Source organism: Hyalella azteca, unplaced genomic scaffold, assembly GCF_000764305.2.
Source record: "Hyalella azteca isolate HAZT.00-mixed unplaced genomic scaffold, Hazt_2.0.2 contig12152, whole genome shotgun sequence".
NCBI classification, from domain to species: domain Eukaryota; kingdom Metazoa; phylum Arthropoda; class Malacostraca; order Amphipoda; family Hyalellidae; genus Hyalella; species Hyalella azteca.
The window spans coordinates 54,752-68,169 of record NW_025942116.1 but is presented as its reverse complement, the minus strand read 5'-3'; the positions used below and the strand labels follow the sequence as shown (position 1 = coordinate 68,169).

General features: G+C 39.6%; 1 protein-coding gene across 1 annotated transcript; it reads right to left on the bottom strand.

Annotated features, from left to right (window-relative positions):
* Positions 1-481: 481 nt before the first annotated feature.
* On the bottom strand, positions 482-8,995 carry LOC108665260 (cytochrome P450 2L1-like). The gene is made up of 10 exons (XM_018151996.2): positions 8,918-8,995; positions 4,142-4,307; positions 3,791-4,012; positions 3,473-3,675; positions 3,078-3,195; positions 2,855-2,958; positions 2,410-2,486; positions 1,799-1,916; positions 1,479-1,623; positions 482-1,126 (listed from the first exon to the last, which is right to left on the bottom strand). Exons 1-10 carry the CDS (start codon positions 8,993-8,995, stop codon positions 942-944), a joined length of 1,416 nt encoding a protein of 471 aa, XP_018007485.1. The 3' UTR covers positions 482-941.
* Positions 8,996-13,418: the final 4,423 nt, after the last annotated feature.

Below are 13,418 nucleotides of genomic sequence, written 5' to 3'. Positions count from 1 at the left end.
TTCTGTCCCGGACTTTAAAACTTGTGTCCCGGTAAATTATGAACCGGGACGAGACAGACAGATTTTAAACGAGACGAGACGAGATTTGTCTTAATTATTTAAGACAAAACAAGTTTTTCGATTACGATACGAATCAAGATGTGTATAAGAGACAGCACTTGGGCTTCCTTCCAGTCGGCCGGCAAAATCCCTTCGATTAAGGTTTTTCGAAAGAACACTGTTAAACGGCCGGCCAGGTCGGTTGCTAACTCGTTGAGTAATCTATTGTGGAAACCGTCTGATCCAGATGACTTGTTGGGATTCAGGGAGACCAAGCGCTAGAGAACCTCCTCTTCATGTATCTCAAAATTAGTTAACTTCGAGCTCACTGGTCGCTCCTCAATGGCCGGAATACTGTTCAAGTCCTCATCTGTGAAGATGCTGCTAAAGAACTGATTTAGAACATTGGCCTTGCCCTCCTCAGAAGATATCTTTCGTTGATTTTACATTCAAATCAGCAATATCGTCCCTTGTCCTACACTTCGAACTAGCAGTTTTGATCAATGCCTCCCCTTGTCAACGCTGATCAAAATATTTGCTAGAGACCTGTTAATATATAATACACATTAATGTATAATATAGTAGTTCAAGAGTTCATTACACTGTCAGACACTTACTGATTCATTTTTCAAGCTAACCCCACGAATGACGAACGATAAATCACCCCGCCGTCAAGTACCTAGACTAACTGTACTCAACTGAACTTGGAAAGTACTACCCCAGACACAGATCTCATTTAAGAGTATCGCGACGGACAAGACTGTAGGGCTCCCACTTTACTTCTATCTAAGATGAATAAATGTGAATGTTTTGTACCCATTCCAGACAATTAAGGTTAGGGTTAACTTGGGTATATACGCTCAGATATGCAGTGCGTCATGTTTGTTGCCGACACAAAGAGCTTAGTTTCTTTTTCTAAGCACCAGTTCAAATCTATCTGGCCTGTTGAAAATGGTCGTGGCAGGATCAGATTCTGATTTCAGCGAAGTGGTCGTCGCAGCTTCGAGCTTGAATCGGTGCAAGATGGCCGCCGTGAAGAGGAAAAGTTGCATGCGGGCCAAAGACTCCCCCACACATTGGCGTCGGCCTGTCGATATTGTTTGTTTGCATTAAGTTAGTTAGAATTAGTTGACAACACTGAACCGATAGAAAAAACGTTGAAAAAACAGTCCGACCGGCGTATGAGTGCCTGGTCACAACATGAAAAAAAACATTATTCCGATTTTTTTTACGTTTTTAAATGAAACCCGAGCCAATCATAGCCGAATTACATGATTCGACCGTCCAACGGTGAAAAACCGCAAGACCGTACGTTTTTTTTACCTTTTTTCGAACAGTGATATAAATACAACGTATGGAAGTCAATAGGAAAAAAAAAGTTAAAAAATAAGAAAAATTGTAATGAATTGGGATTGGAACAAGAGATAATACAAATTTACCGACTGAGAAGGGGATGAAATTTTCCTTATCGCTGTCAAGCTTCCCATTTTCGTCCAGGAAATGTTCAGGGTAAAGTTGGTCAGGTTTCTGCCAGAAGGACTTATTTTTGTGGCAAATTTCGCTGCACGCCATCAGCAATGTGTCCTGGCAGATAATTGTTTCAAATTAATTCAATTAATTCATTGCAATTAATCGAAAACATTGAACATTAAATTCTTCATTGATAATCGTAATATTTTCCATTCATATGTCCAAATAGAATTAAAATGAATACAGGAAAAACGTGCTAAAATAATGCTCTGTATATATTGTTAAGAACCTGTGGTATGGTATAGCCCTCGAATACGACGTCATCTGTGGCGCGATGAAACATCAACAGAGGCGCCAAAGAGCTCAGCCTCAACACGTCCAGCACCAGCGCTTCTACATACGCTAATCTGCCATGAAATTATGGCTTAATATTATAATGTCCTACTGTGGTATATGTTTTTTATCATTACATTTTATTGTGTTACTATGTATTTATATTATTATATCTTCATATTATACGTTAAAATGGTTTAATAGTTCTTCAAGCAGTTATATATGGTCGAGATATGGTGTACCTTACTGGCATTGCGACTATTTCAATACCTTTTGACGAAAATTTTAGACATTAACGAATTGGTTCAGCTTTGTCATAAATGAAATAATTCAAATGGTAGAGGGATTTCAAAATTTTATCAAGTCTGAGATTGTTATAACGTAGAATGAATACATAAATATGATAAATAAATAATAATATGAATCAGGATTGAATTGATATTTAATTTTTGGGGACTCTACGACTCATTGCAAATTTTCTTCTCCGTCCTGTACCCAAAGATTTCATTACCGATTGTGAAAACATCGATGTCACTAAAAATAATTCATAGAGCTCGTTACACTCACCGAGGCTTGTCTGCCAGGCAAGGAAGCCGAGTTCTAGGCACTGCCTCGTCCAGGCATTGATGAGCCTTTGCCTGTACCTATGATTACATTATTTGTCTTTAGTGACACAATTAGACTACTAATAATCAATAATGAGTCATTGATAATCTACTAATACTATTCAACTTTGAGTTACATGAATTGTCGACAAGCGGGACTATTCTACAAACTTTTATAAACTTCAATATTATTCGAAATTGTATTTTCATGCTAAATTTATTGTGATTATTTGCTTGTATTTTAACATTAGGTGGGAGAATAAGAATGTTAAGATAGACAATATTGACTGAGTAACTCTGCAAAACCCTTATGGTTGAAAATGATTCACAAGATGAGATACGCCTCTTCGCTGGTGATAAAACTCTATTTGTATTGTCAGCAGTGAAGCGCAAGAAGGTATGCTAACGTCAGGATAGATGGTTAGGTAGAGCATCATCCAGCGCAGGGTGGAGGCGGTCGTGTCCAAGCCAGCCAAAAATGTGTCATTCATCATGCCGCACAGCTGCTGAGCTGCAAGAAAACTTTGCTATTTAATGCGCTGTAAAGTATATACAGTGAATACTATTACGGTAATTACGTAAAATATCGTTTTGTCATGCCTTGTTGACAGAGAGACACGCAATACTCACCATCGAAATGAGTGAGGAAGCCATTGGAGTCGCGTTCAGTTTTTTCCAGGAGGTAGTAATCTATGATGTCGCGTGGGTTGTCTGGGTCCAGGGATGTCAAATGTTCTCGAATTTTATTCTGTCGGAATTAGAAATCGAAAATCAATTAATGCAATATTAGGTATTCTTTCTCATTTTTCTGGTCCGCTCTCATCCTCTTCGTATAAGGTAATAATCAAGCATAATAAAGTTGCAAAATTATTAGCTGGGTGTTTTGCTAGGCTACAATCTTTGCATTGCAAAAGTGAAAATATAGAAACAGATATTTTCGCTCACGAGAACTGCAGGGAAGCATTTTAAGATACTTTACAGTCAAACAATCATTACAAACGAGAAATCGATCGTTTTACTCTTACCTCAGACATTTTGGTCAGCTCTTGAAAGTAATTTTCTCCCACATTGAAGTCGAAGAACGCGTTGAGAATGAACATAGGTAGGATTTTCGGCAACACTGGAATGATGTCAAGCAGAAAGATTTTCTTCCGACTAACGTACAGAATTTTTTCCAGGACTTGAACATATTGCACTATTTCAAGGTCGCCCACGTCGTATCGCTTGCCTGCAGAGATTTTCAATTGTTAAAATATAGTACTTGTTTAATGAGTTGTAGGTGAAGCACGATTTACAAAAAAACTAATCCTGAAATGCTACAGTACAATTACTATGCATCTCACTTGTAAACATCATCCAAAGCACGTTGATAACTGCCGTGTTGAGAGCGCTGTCTATGACGACAGGTCTGTCGAGGCAGGCCTTCTCGAGATGGTCCATCAACAACGACGCCTCATCCGCTATGGCGTCCCCGAGGAAAGTCTTACCCATGCCCAGGTTCCGCAGCTGAGTGAGGAGAAAATGTCGGTTCTCTGACCACACCAGCCCGTCCGACAAAGCCACTCCTGCAAAAGTTAACATTTGTTTCTTGGTGCTCTTCTAAAAATTAGAGGAGCAAGTTACTGATATCGAAATGATGTGACTACTATGCCAATTATATCAATTTCTAGTGCCACTAGACTACACTCACACACCCCTTTTTCTGTGCCGTTGCACTATTCTGTATGAAAAGAAGTCAGGCCTCCCTTGAAAGCTTGGATGTTGAAAGGCTTTCTTGATGAGACTGTATTCGGTGAGAACGACGATAGGATGAGCGCCCCATTTGGTACTGCGAAGAAGACGTGTTAAGGCCCGTTCACACTAGGGGCAACACACGAGAATCAAGTGCCTCAAAGCGCATGCAGAGGCGCTTTGCAGCCTCTGCATGCGCTTCTTGACCGATTGACGAGCTAGCGATTGACATAATCGAAATGCAAATGATGTAAGTTATTTTTACATGACGTGTTTAGTTTTTGTGATTTTAGCAACCCCTGACAATTTATGCATTACCGTTTAGCGATTTCAAAGGATGATTATGATGATATAATGATATCATCATAATATGATGATTTAATGATATCATCATATACCGATGATATAATATCGGTACGAATATTGGAACTTTTTATTTAAGAATAGACTATATTCTTTATAAACTGTATCTGTTTGAATGTGCTAGTTCTCTTATTATGATGCCTATGCTAAATTCTCGTTTACAACTGGCATAGTGCGGAGAATGACTGACCGCTGCACACCCGAGAACAATGACCCACAGCTCAAATTCGGTTACATCCATCCTCATTGACGTCTAGGTGGCAACTAGTGTTCAAAGCGCGCACGCCGCGCAGTCTCAAACTACCCGAGTACAAAAGTAGTGTGAACGGTTGTGCTCGGTGAGGCACGGCAGCAAACGACTCAAAGCGCATGTCGTTGCCACTAGTGTAAACGGGCCTTTAGAGACTTAGAGGGGCAACGTATCAAAGGTGCTGAGCCTTGTGGAACTCAAAACCGTCGCGGCGTCACTTCGGGGGTATAGGCTTAAGTTTGGGTGACACCAGCGTATGTATGGACCTTAAAATTTGCGCCAAAGGTTGTTCATCTGAAGTGACCGTCACGCGAGTACGGTCTGCTGTCTGTGGACCTTGTGACGGCCGCGGCAGTGAGGCTAGCGGTTTCGCCGTTTTCGAACGTTGGTTGTCGTGGCAAACCTACTCACTGAGGATGCTACGATTCTTGTGAGCACGTCAGAAATGTACAAGGGACGGTGTAATGGTATAGACTCCAGTTATAAAGAATATTTATTAATCGAAATTGTTAAAGTAAAAATTATCAGGATTTTTTTTTGTAATACTCAATTATGCGGATTATTTTTCATTCGCAGCAAATTGTTTAATTCAAGATTATTATGCACATATTTTGTAGAGGGTGAATTTTGCGTTTATAGAGTTCTGCACATATGTGCGATAGTTCTCACGTCGTTTATAGTTTTCCAAAAAAGGAGAGACACGAGCGGGAATAGTCAGATAGCACCGGTGAGTCAGAGAAAGAGGAGACCATCAGTCGTAAGATGTGACAAGAGATTACAGGCTTAGTTATCACCATTTTTAAGCCGGGTGAACGTGACAAGTATCCAACCAATGTATTTGAGTCTACGTAACCCCGCCATTGTAACTGTGGTACTTTTGACCCAAGTTTTGCCCGCTGATCAAAAATCCCTCAGCGTCATCGTGGTGACTTGTCAGTGAACTATGAGTGATTTTGTGGTTTCGTCGGTGCTGTGCGATATCCTAGCGAAGTGAGATTTTCTGATCACCATTGGTCTGGAACTAACAGTGCAACCTCGATCAACTACCTTGATCATTACTGTCTACCGGCTGAACCCATCCACCCAATCATCATCTATTGTTATTATTTATCGGCCTGGCTATCAATTTAAAATGTCCTTTAATGACATTCGCGGGCCAGTTAAAAATCCACCAGAAGGTTAAGCTTAGAAACGGATATTCCTGACAGTGCCGGACTCTTCAACCAGTGACGTCATCGAGACGCAACAGCTGCGTCATATGGGTACGGCTTTGTATGATAGTTGTCCGTGTGTCCGTGGCAGTGTCAAGCTCTGTTGTAAAGTTTATAGCTTTTAATCAAGGAGGTTAAAGGATTAATTATTGATCTGTACAGATATGGTTCGTGTTTATAAAGAATAATTTGAGTTTGCCAAGGTTTTTCCATTAAAATATTAATTTCAGATTCTTAGGAAGACACTGCCAAATTACAACGCAATGTACAGTAGACTTTCGATCGCAGTCAGTGCATGTTAGTGGTTCCCCGCTACAACGGCTACGACTTCGATGTATTAATGTACGGTCAACATCAACACTACGGCTGCGACTCAGCCGTGAACAATGCGTAAGGAAGCTTCAAGTCAGAAGTTTTCGGGTGCGCAGCCGTAGACCAGCAAATTAACGCTCAAATCAGCCCTGTAAATTTTATCTCAATTATTTATCGGCGGATCGATTCGAAATTCGGTACACATACGTAAACCGGAATTCTAAGACTTTTTTGTTTGTGTGAATTTTTCGAAAAAAAGAAAGAAAACGTGAAATTCTTAGAAAACGGACATAAAAGGGGGTACTGTAGAAATCTCTCTCCTCCTAGGATTTTCAAGCTACAACATCGAGACACATATCATTCGATGCGTAAAGACCATATCTGAAATTAATGCAAACAGTTTTTTTAAATTCTCATTTTTGTGGGTATGGGAGCATTTTTCATGAATTTTTCGGAATTTTTTTCATTTCACCCCCGCCACCCCTTCTATTTGCAGAATTAAATCCAAACTATAACGAAATTACAAAAAAAAACTTCTGCATCAATTGTAGATCTTTTATTTGCGATTCGAACGGTATATCTCTCATTGACGTAGCTTCAAAACTCTAGGAGGAGATAGGTTTGCAGTGACAATAAGTTAACTTTTCAGTAGAGCCCCGCAAAGTCGCACGCGCCTCTAAATAGACATTCAAAGGTGCAAGATTGCAAGACTAGACGATACTGGAGCTCAATTTCTGTCAAATATGGTGCGAACGCCGGCACGAGAACCATCCCGTACGACTGCAGGCGGATAACTAAAGCACAGCGTGTTCAGACTAGCTATTTAAGTGTTCTACCGGTAATTTCGGCCTATCTTAGGTGTTAAAGAACTTCATTACCCCTAACCCTTTCGCGATCTGTCGTGAACGCATAAATCAACGTACAGAGATGGTTTTGGTACCGTTAGATGCATCAGAATGTGGGCTTTAAGATGAGTATAAAAACCGAAAAAGTCAAAAAATTTTTATTTTGGGGCAGGCGCTCCCCTTAAATTTTGTTGTATTTTAAAATGTTGTTGATATTTTTTTCCAGACTTTCTGTTGAAGGAGATTGATCAAGGCAAGATCGATGAATCTGATTCTGTGATTGAGCTGGAGGCAAATTAAAGTCTGTCCAGACAGCCGATGTCACCAGCTACAGCTAGGATGGCCTCCTCCAGACCATCATAGAACACAATTATTGGAAAATAAATAATGTGCTTTTCTATTTTTATTTGCCTGTCAAGAATAAGTACCATATTAAACCACAACATGTATTCGTAGCAAAAATTATTTCAATTGCCGTGCTCCAATCTGAATAGTAAAAGGATACGTCTCAAGTTATTATATAAGTGCTGAGCTGGGCAACGCTACTTTGAAATGTAGCGGCGCTACCGCTAACGCTACATGCTCTAAATGTAGCGGGCGCTACCGCTACCGCTACACCCACTAGATTGTAGCGAGCGCTACCGCTACCGCTACCGCTACAGTAAAATGTAGCGCCGCTACATTAGCCGCTACAATGGCCAAAATTATTGAAAATCTCTAAATATTGTTATGCTATTGGAATTTACTCATAAGCATTTAATGATGATAAAACATTTTCAAAAGATATCAATGGAACTTTATTGCAATTAACCTAACCGAACTAGTGCGGGTTAGATACAGTAAATAAAAGTTACAGTTATTTTTATGTTTTACCTTCCCTACATGGATGTCTACTTTAATCTACCTACCAATCTAAAAAATTATCCACATATACTTTTAAAAATTCAGTCTGTTATTTGTACATATATGTGGATTATTTTTGAGATTGGTAGATTGAAGTAGACATCCATGTAGGGAAGGTGAAACAAAAATAACTAAGCAAACTGAAACATGAAAAAATTCCTGTAAGTGGTAACTGGTAACAACTTAACATGTAACAACTAACATGTTGACACTAGTAACAGGCTGAGGTTGGCAACATTACCCCGAAATCTTTCGTACAGTTTTATGCTGTAATTTATATTATGTATGTATCATGCTGGTTTTTAAATAGTATATAATACTATTAAGTAAAATCTAAAAGCTTTATCTATAAATGTAGCGGTAGCGCTGTAGCGGCAAAACCTCGTATCGCTACTTAATTATGTAGCGGACGGTACCGCTACCGCTACAATTGCTTAAATGTAGCACCGCTACCGCTACTGAAAATGTAGCGGCCGCTAGTAGCGGCCGCTACATGTAGCGCGCTACTGCCCACCTCTGTATAAATGTATGATGGTAAGCCAAAGTTTACACCACATCAATAATTGATTCTTCTCGTTATTTCTCGTTATGTCTCGTTAAAATGGCTATAAATTCAGGGAAATTTTAAGCTATCTATTTTAACCGGGATGTCTTGTCTCGGAATCGTCCCGGAATTCCTACGGAGGGCTGAAAATTGTCCCGGTTTTTATTGCGAACCGGGACAGAGCCTGTTGTCTCGTCTCGTCTCGTCTCGGATACAAAAAAATACCAAACGCAGGAGTCTAATGGTCAGGTGCAGGTAGACTTGTTGAAATGAATACCTCCCTCCCAATCTTTAGGAACTGGCATGATTACATGGAGATCAGGCATATTCACGTAAATGTCACCCTCCTCATCTGTTAGGAACTCGCATGATTCGATGAAGGTAGACATATTCACGTAAATGCAACCTCCCTATCTTAAGGAACTTGTATCATCAGGTCACAGAATCTGGCAAGGCCATATTTGAGAACGTCTCCAGGGTAGACTCCTGCGTCTAGAAATAATTTTCTCGAAATGAAACGGGACAGACGAAACGAGACGAGAAAATTCCGGGAAAAAAATAACGGGACAGAGGGTAAAATTTGTCCCGGAATAAACGTATGAACCGAGACAAGACTTCTGTCCCGGACTTCAAAACTTGTGTGGGTCGGTAAATTATGAACCGGGACGAGACAGACAGATTTGAAACGAGACATAACGAGACGAGACGAGATTTGTCTTAATTATTTAGGACAAAACAAGTTTTTCGATTACGATACGAATCATTTCGAAAACATGGGTTGAAGAATGACCAGTTAGCCCTTTATTGCTAATAGGGCCATAGACAGTTATCAGTTAAATTGAGTTAATTGCAGATTTAGCATAATTTGTCTAACTAACTGACATGGTAGTTAATTAGTGGTCCGACAAACACCGCAAACCTGTCGATGTATGCATGGCTGAGTATGTTACTCTTAAGTCTTAAGTCAAAAATGTTACTCTTAAGTCTAAACTAAGGCTTCGATGGCACTTATGGGAACCGTACGAATACGAGTCGAGTTTATTACGCGTTTGGAACGAGTTCAGGCGCCGTGGAGCGCATAGGGAGTAGGGACGCAGTGTGCCAGAGCCTAGATTAGTCGGCAATTAGTAGACAGTGGAGTGGAGTCCTGGTAAGATATTCCTAATAATACTAAAGCTAGTATTAGATTATCTCTGCCTTTAGTAAAATTTTGTGCTACGCCTCCAGGAAATCTTCACAATTGCGCAGTTTCCTGAGTTTCCTGAATTGTTATCAAACACATGGTCTTGTTTAACGTTATTTAGAAAGGATACACATGTATATTACGAGTTCTTTTTTGAAGATCAAACTATTATATTTTTTTACAACTTAAATTTTGTTGTATTTTAAAATGTTGTTGATATTTCTTTCCAAACATTTTGTTGAAGGAGATTACTGAAGGCAAGATCGATGAATCTGATTCTGTGATTGAGCTGGAGGCAAATCAAAGTCTGTCCAGTCAGCCGATGTCACAAACTGGCAACTACAGCTAGTATGGCCTCCTCCAAACCATCATAGAACACAATTAAAAAAAAACATAATTTTCCATTTTTATTTGCCTGTCAAGATTAAGTACCATATTAAACCACAACATGTATTCGTAGCAAAAATCATTTCAATTGCCGAGCTCCAATCAGAATAGTAAAATGATACGTCTCAAGTTATTATATAAATGCAGAGGTGGGCAGAAGCGCGCTACATGTAACGGCCGCTACATTTTTAGTAGCGGTAGCGGTAGCGCCCGCTACATATTTAAGTAGCGATACGAGGTTTTGCCGCTACAGCGCTGCCGCTACATGTATAGATAAAGCCTTTAGATTTTACTTAATAGTATTATATATTATTTAAAAACCAGCATGATACATACATAATATAAATTACAGAATAAAACTGTACGAAAGATTTCGGTGTAATGTTGTCAACCTCAGCCTGTTACTAGTGTCAACATGTTAGTTGTTACCTGNCTCGATTGCTTCTTTTACCTCTCATGGGAGTCTGAAAGTTTCCTCCCCCAGACCCTAAAGGGCGACTTTGGTAGAAAAGCAAACAGCCTAAAACGGAGTTTGCTCTAATTATTTTCGTTTGAGGAACGAAAACAATCTAATTAGAGCTCGGAGTTTTAGGCTGTGCTGAGACCACCTCCTCCCCAAACTTTATTACGCGGACAGTGCTACGATTGAGAGCATGCAGACCGCGCCTACATAGCTGTGGCGCCACTCAAGGTCAACGGTAGAAAAGCTGCCAAAGGCGGCTTTCTTCCTTTTTCTTTACTGATACGATTAAATTCGAGGAAGAAACAATCCAAAGATCAAATAGAGCTTTCGACATGTTAAAAGCAAACAGCCTAAAACTCCGAGCTCTAATTAGATTGTTTTCGTTCCTCAAACGAAAATGATGACGTGTTAGAAAGAACCTTACTGTAAGCTGCATTTGATTATTCGTTTCTCGAAAATTATTTACTGGGAATGATGCTAACCTCAACTAATAGACCATAATATAACTGTACAGTGAAATCGTATGCACGGGTTATAAGAGAGTGAATTGATTAACCTAAGAGTTCAAGATTCTGCTAAATAAATCTAGAGGCTAGAGAAAGCATAGGCTTTGTGCCTGATTCCACGAGTTACAGAGGTTACCGATAGTGCTTACCTGGGTATCACTAGGCTTTAAGGACATGGGGGGCTAAGCCTCCAGCTTTCAAGAACACTTAAAACAGGTGGGCTAATCCTCTCGATTTTAAAGACAGAAGGGCTAAGCCCCTGCAGTTCTCAGGGACAGGTGGGCTAGGCCCCAGCTTTCAAGGACAGGTGGCACCGTGAGCTAAACCTCTCTGTTTTTAAATACAGCGGGGCTAAGCTCCAGTTTTCAAGAGCAGTGAGGACTAAACCTCCAGGTTTTGAAGAAAGAGGGGCTAAGCCCCAGGTACTAAGGAAAGAGGTGGCTAAGCCCAAGATTTTAAAGACAAGGTAGCTAAGCCCACAAGTTTTGAGGACTGCGTGGCTAAGCCATCACATTTTAGGAAAAGTGGGGGCTGAGCCCCAGTTTTTGAGACTTAGGGGAGAGTGTCCCAGTTCTCATAGACAGTTTGGTTAAGCCTCCAGCTTTCAAGGACAGGTGAACTAAGCCTCTCTGTTTTATGGACATAGCGGCTAAGCCCAAGTTTTCAGGGATAGGGAGAGCTAAACCTCCAAGTTAATTACAGAGGGACTAAGCCCCCAGGTTTTTACAGAGAGAAGTGACTAAGTCCAAGGTTTTATGGACAGAGCGGACTACGCTCCCAAATTTTAACGACAAGGGGGCTAAACCTACAGGTTTTAAGAACAGAGAGGCTACCCGGCTATGCCACCAAGTTTAGAGGAAGAGAGAGGCTAGGTTATCACATTATCTTTAAAAAAGAGGTTTAAACGATGCTAAAGCTCCCTTTAACATGCTTAATGAAGCCTTAGGGCGCCAATGTCCTGTTTCTCAGATTTCAAATCTGTTATTGACGGCTTCAGCTTGAAATGTTGTTGGTGGTGTTTTGGAGAAACTACGTGATAATATTTCATTACTGTTTTGTGATACTACTTCATTAATATTGTAGCGGGGAACCACTAGCATGTACTGACCATATGATCGTTAGTCTACTATACATTGCGTAGTCAAGTAGCGGGCCATAAAGAGTTTTAATCAATTAAGCACTTCTGAGCCGTAAGGATATTAGGATGCATCAAGAATCATCTTTCATTTCTTGAAGGAAATTTTATTCACAATAATCAAGCCAGCTCATTATTCTATTTATTCGAATGAACATCTGGTGATCTATTGCTAACCCAGCGGGAGAACTTCTGAATAATTACCATTGGTAAAGGATTAAAGAACAATTGGATTTAATACNAGCCTCTATACATAATATAAATCACTTCTCCTGTTCAGTTTGTGTACTTACATACATTAAAATACGATTTTTCAAGTGTACGAATATTTATTTCCCCCCACTGTATAAATTCTAAACGGTCGTTGTTTGTCTTGTACTACAATAGAGTTGATTTTTTTATTTACTTTAGCTAAAGTCTACAAGTTACTCCGAGTGATCACATTTTTTCATGACAAATCGTAAATTCTTCACATTGTTTCCATAAATTTGGATGCTGACCCTTTACGTAAATTTGCCTAAAGATTTTCTAAAGTTTGTTGGGAAAAAGAGCACATAGTTATGCACGGAAAAAATTTACGTGAAGCGGATGAGTTGAGGATATCGAATTTATTCGCTAATGATCAACATTCGTTTCTAATTTGTCTCGTAATATTAAATCAATAGCAAGTCTCACTCACCTGGGGGCATGGAGGGTGGCTTTCTGTTCCAATATCCCAACAGAGCTAAAGAAACAACAAGCAAGAGAATTGATACGAACATGATCCTTGAAGTAGATTTCTTTCGTTAGTAACCTGTGATGATCAAATTATACATATATTCATTAGATATTATGCTTTCTCGTTTCGGATAAAACGCGTTATCCGCAACATTACTAAATTCAATTAGATTCATTACTTTCTCATAAGTTACTTTCTCAACTCAATCACAGATACTGAAATTGCCAATGACGGACTCTGAATTTTGGCCATTTCAAATCAAGTAGTACGGGATCTGTTGACTGTCAAAATTACCAGGGCTGGAGTAATTTTACGCTCGATAAGTAGAGCACAAAAAAATCTTACAATAATTAGCAATACAACTTTTAATTTGTGAATAAATTTGAACTGAATTTATTTAAACAGAAATTACATACAATT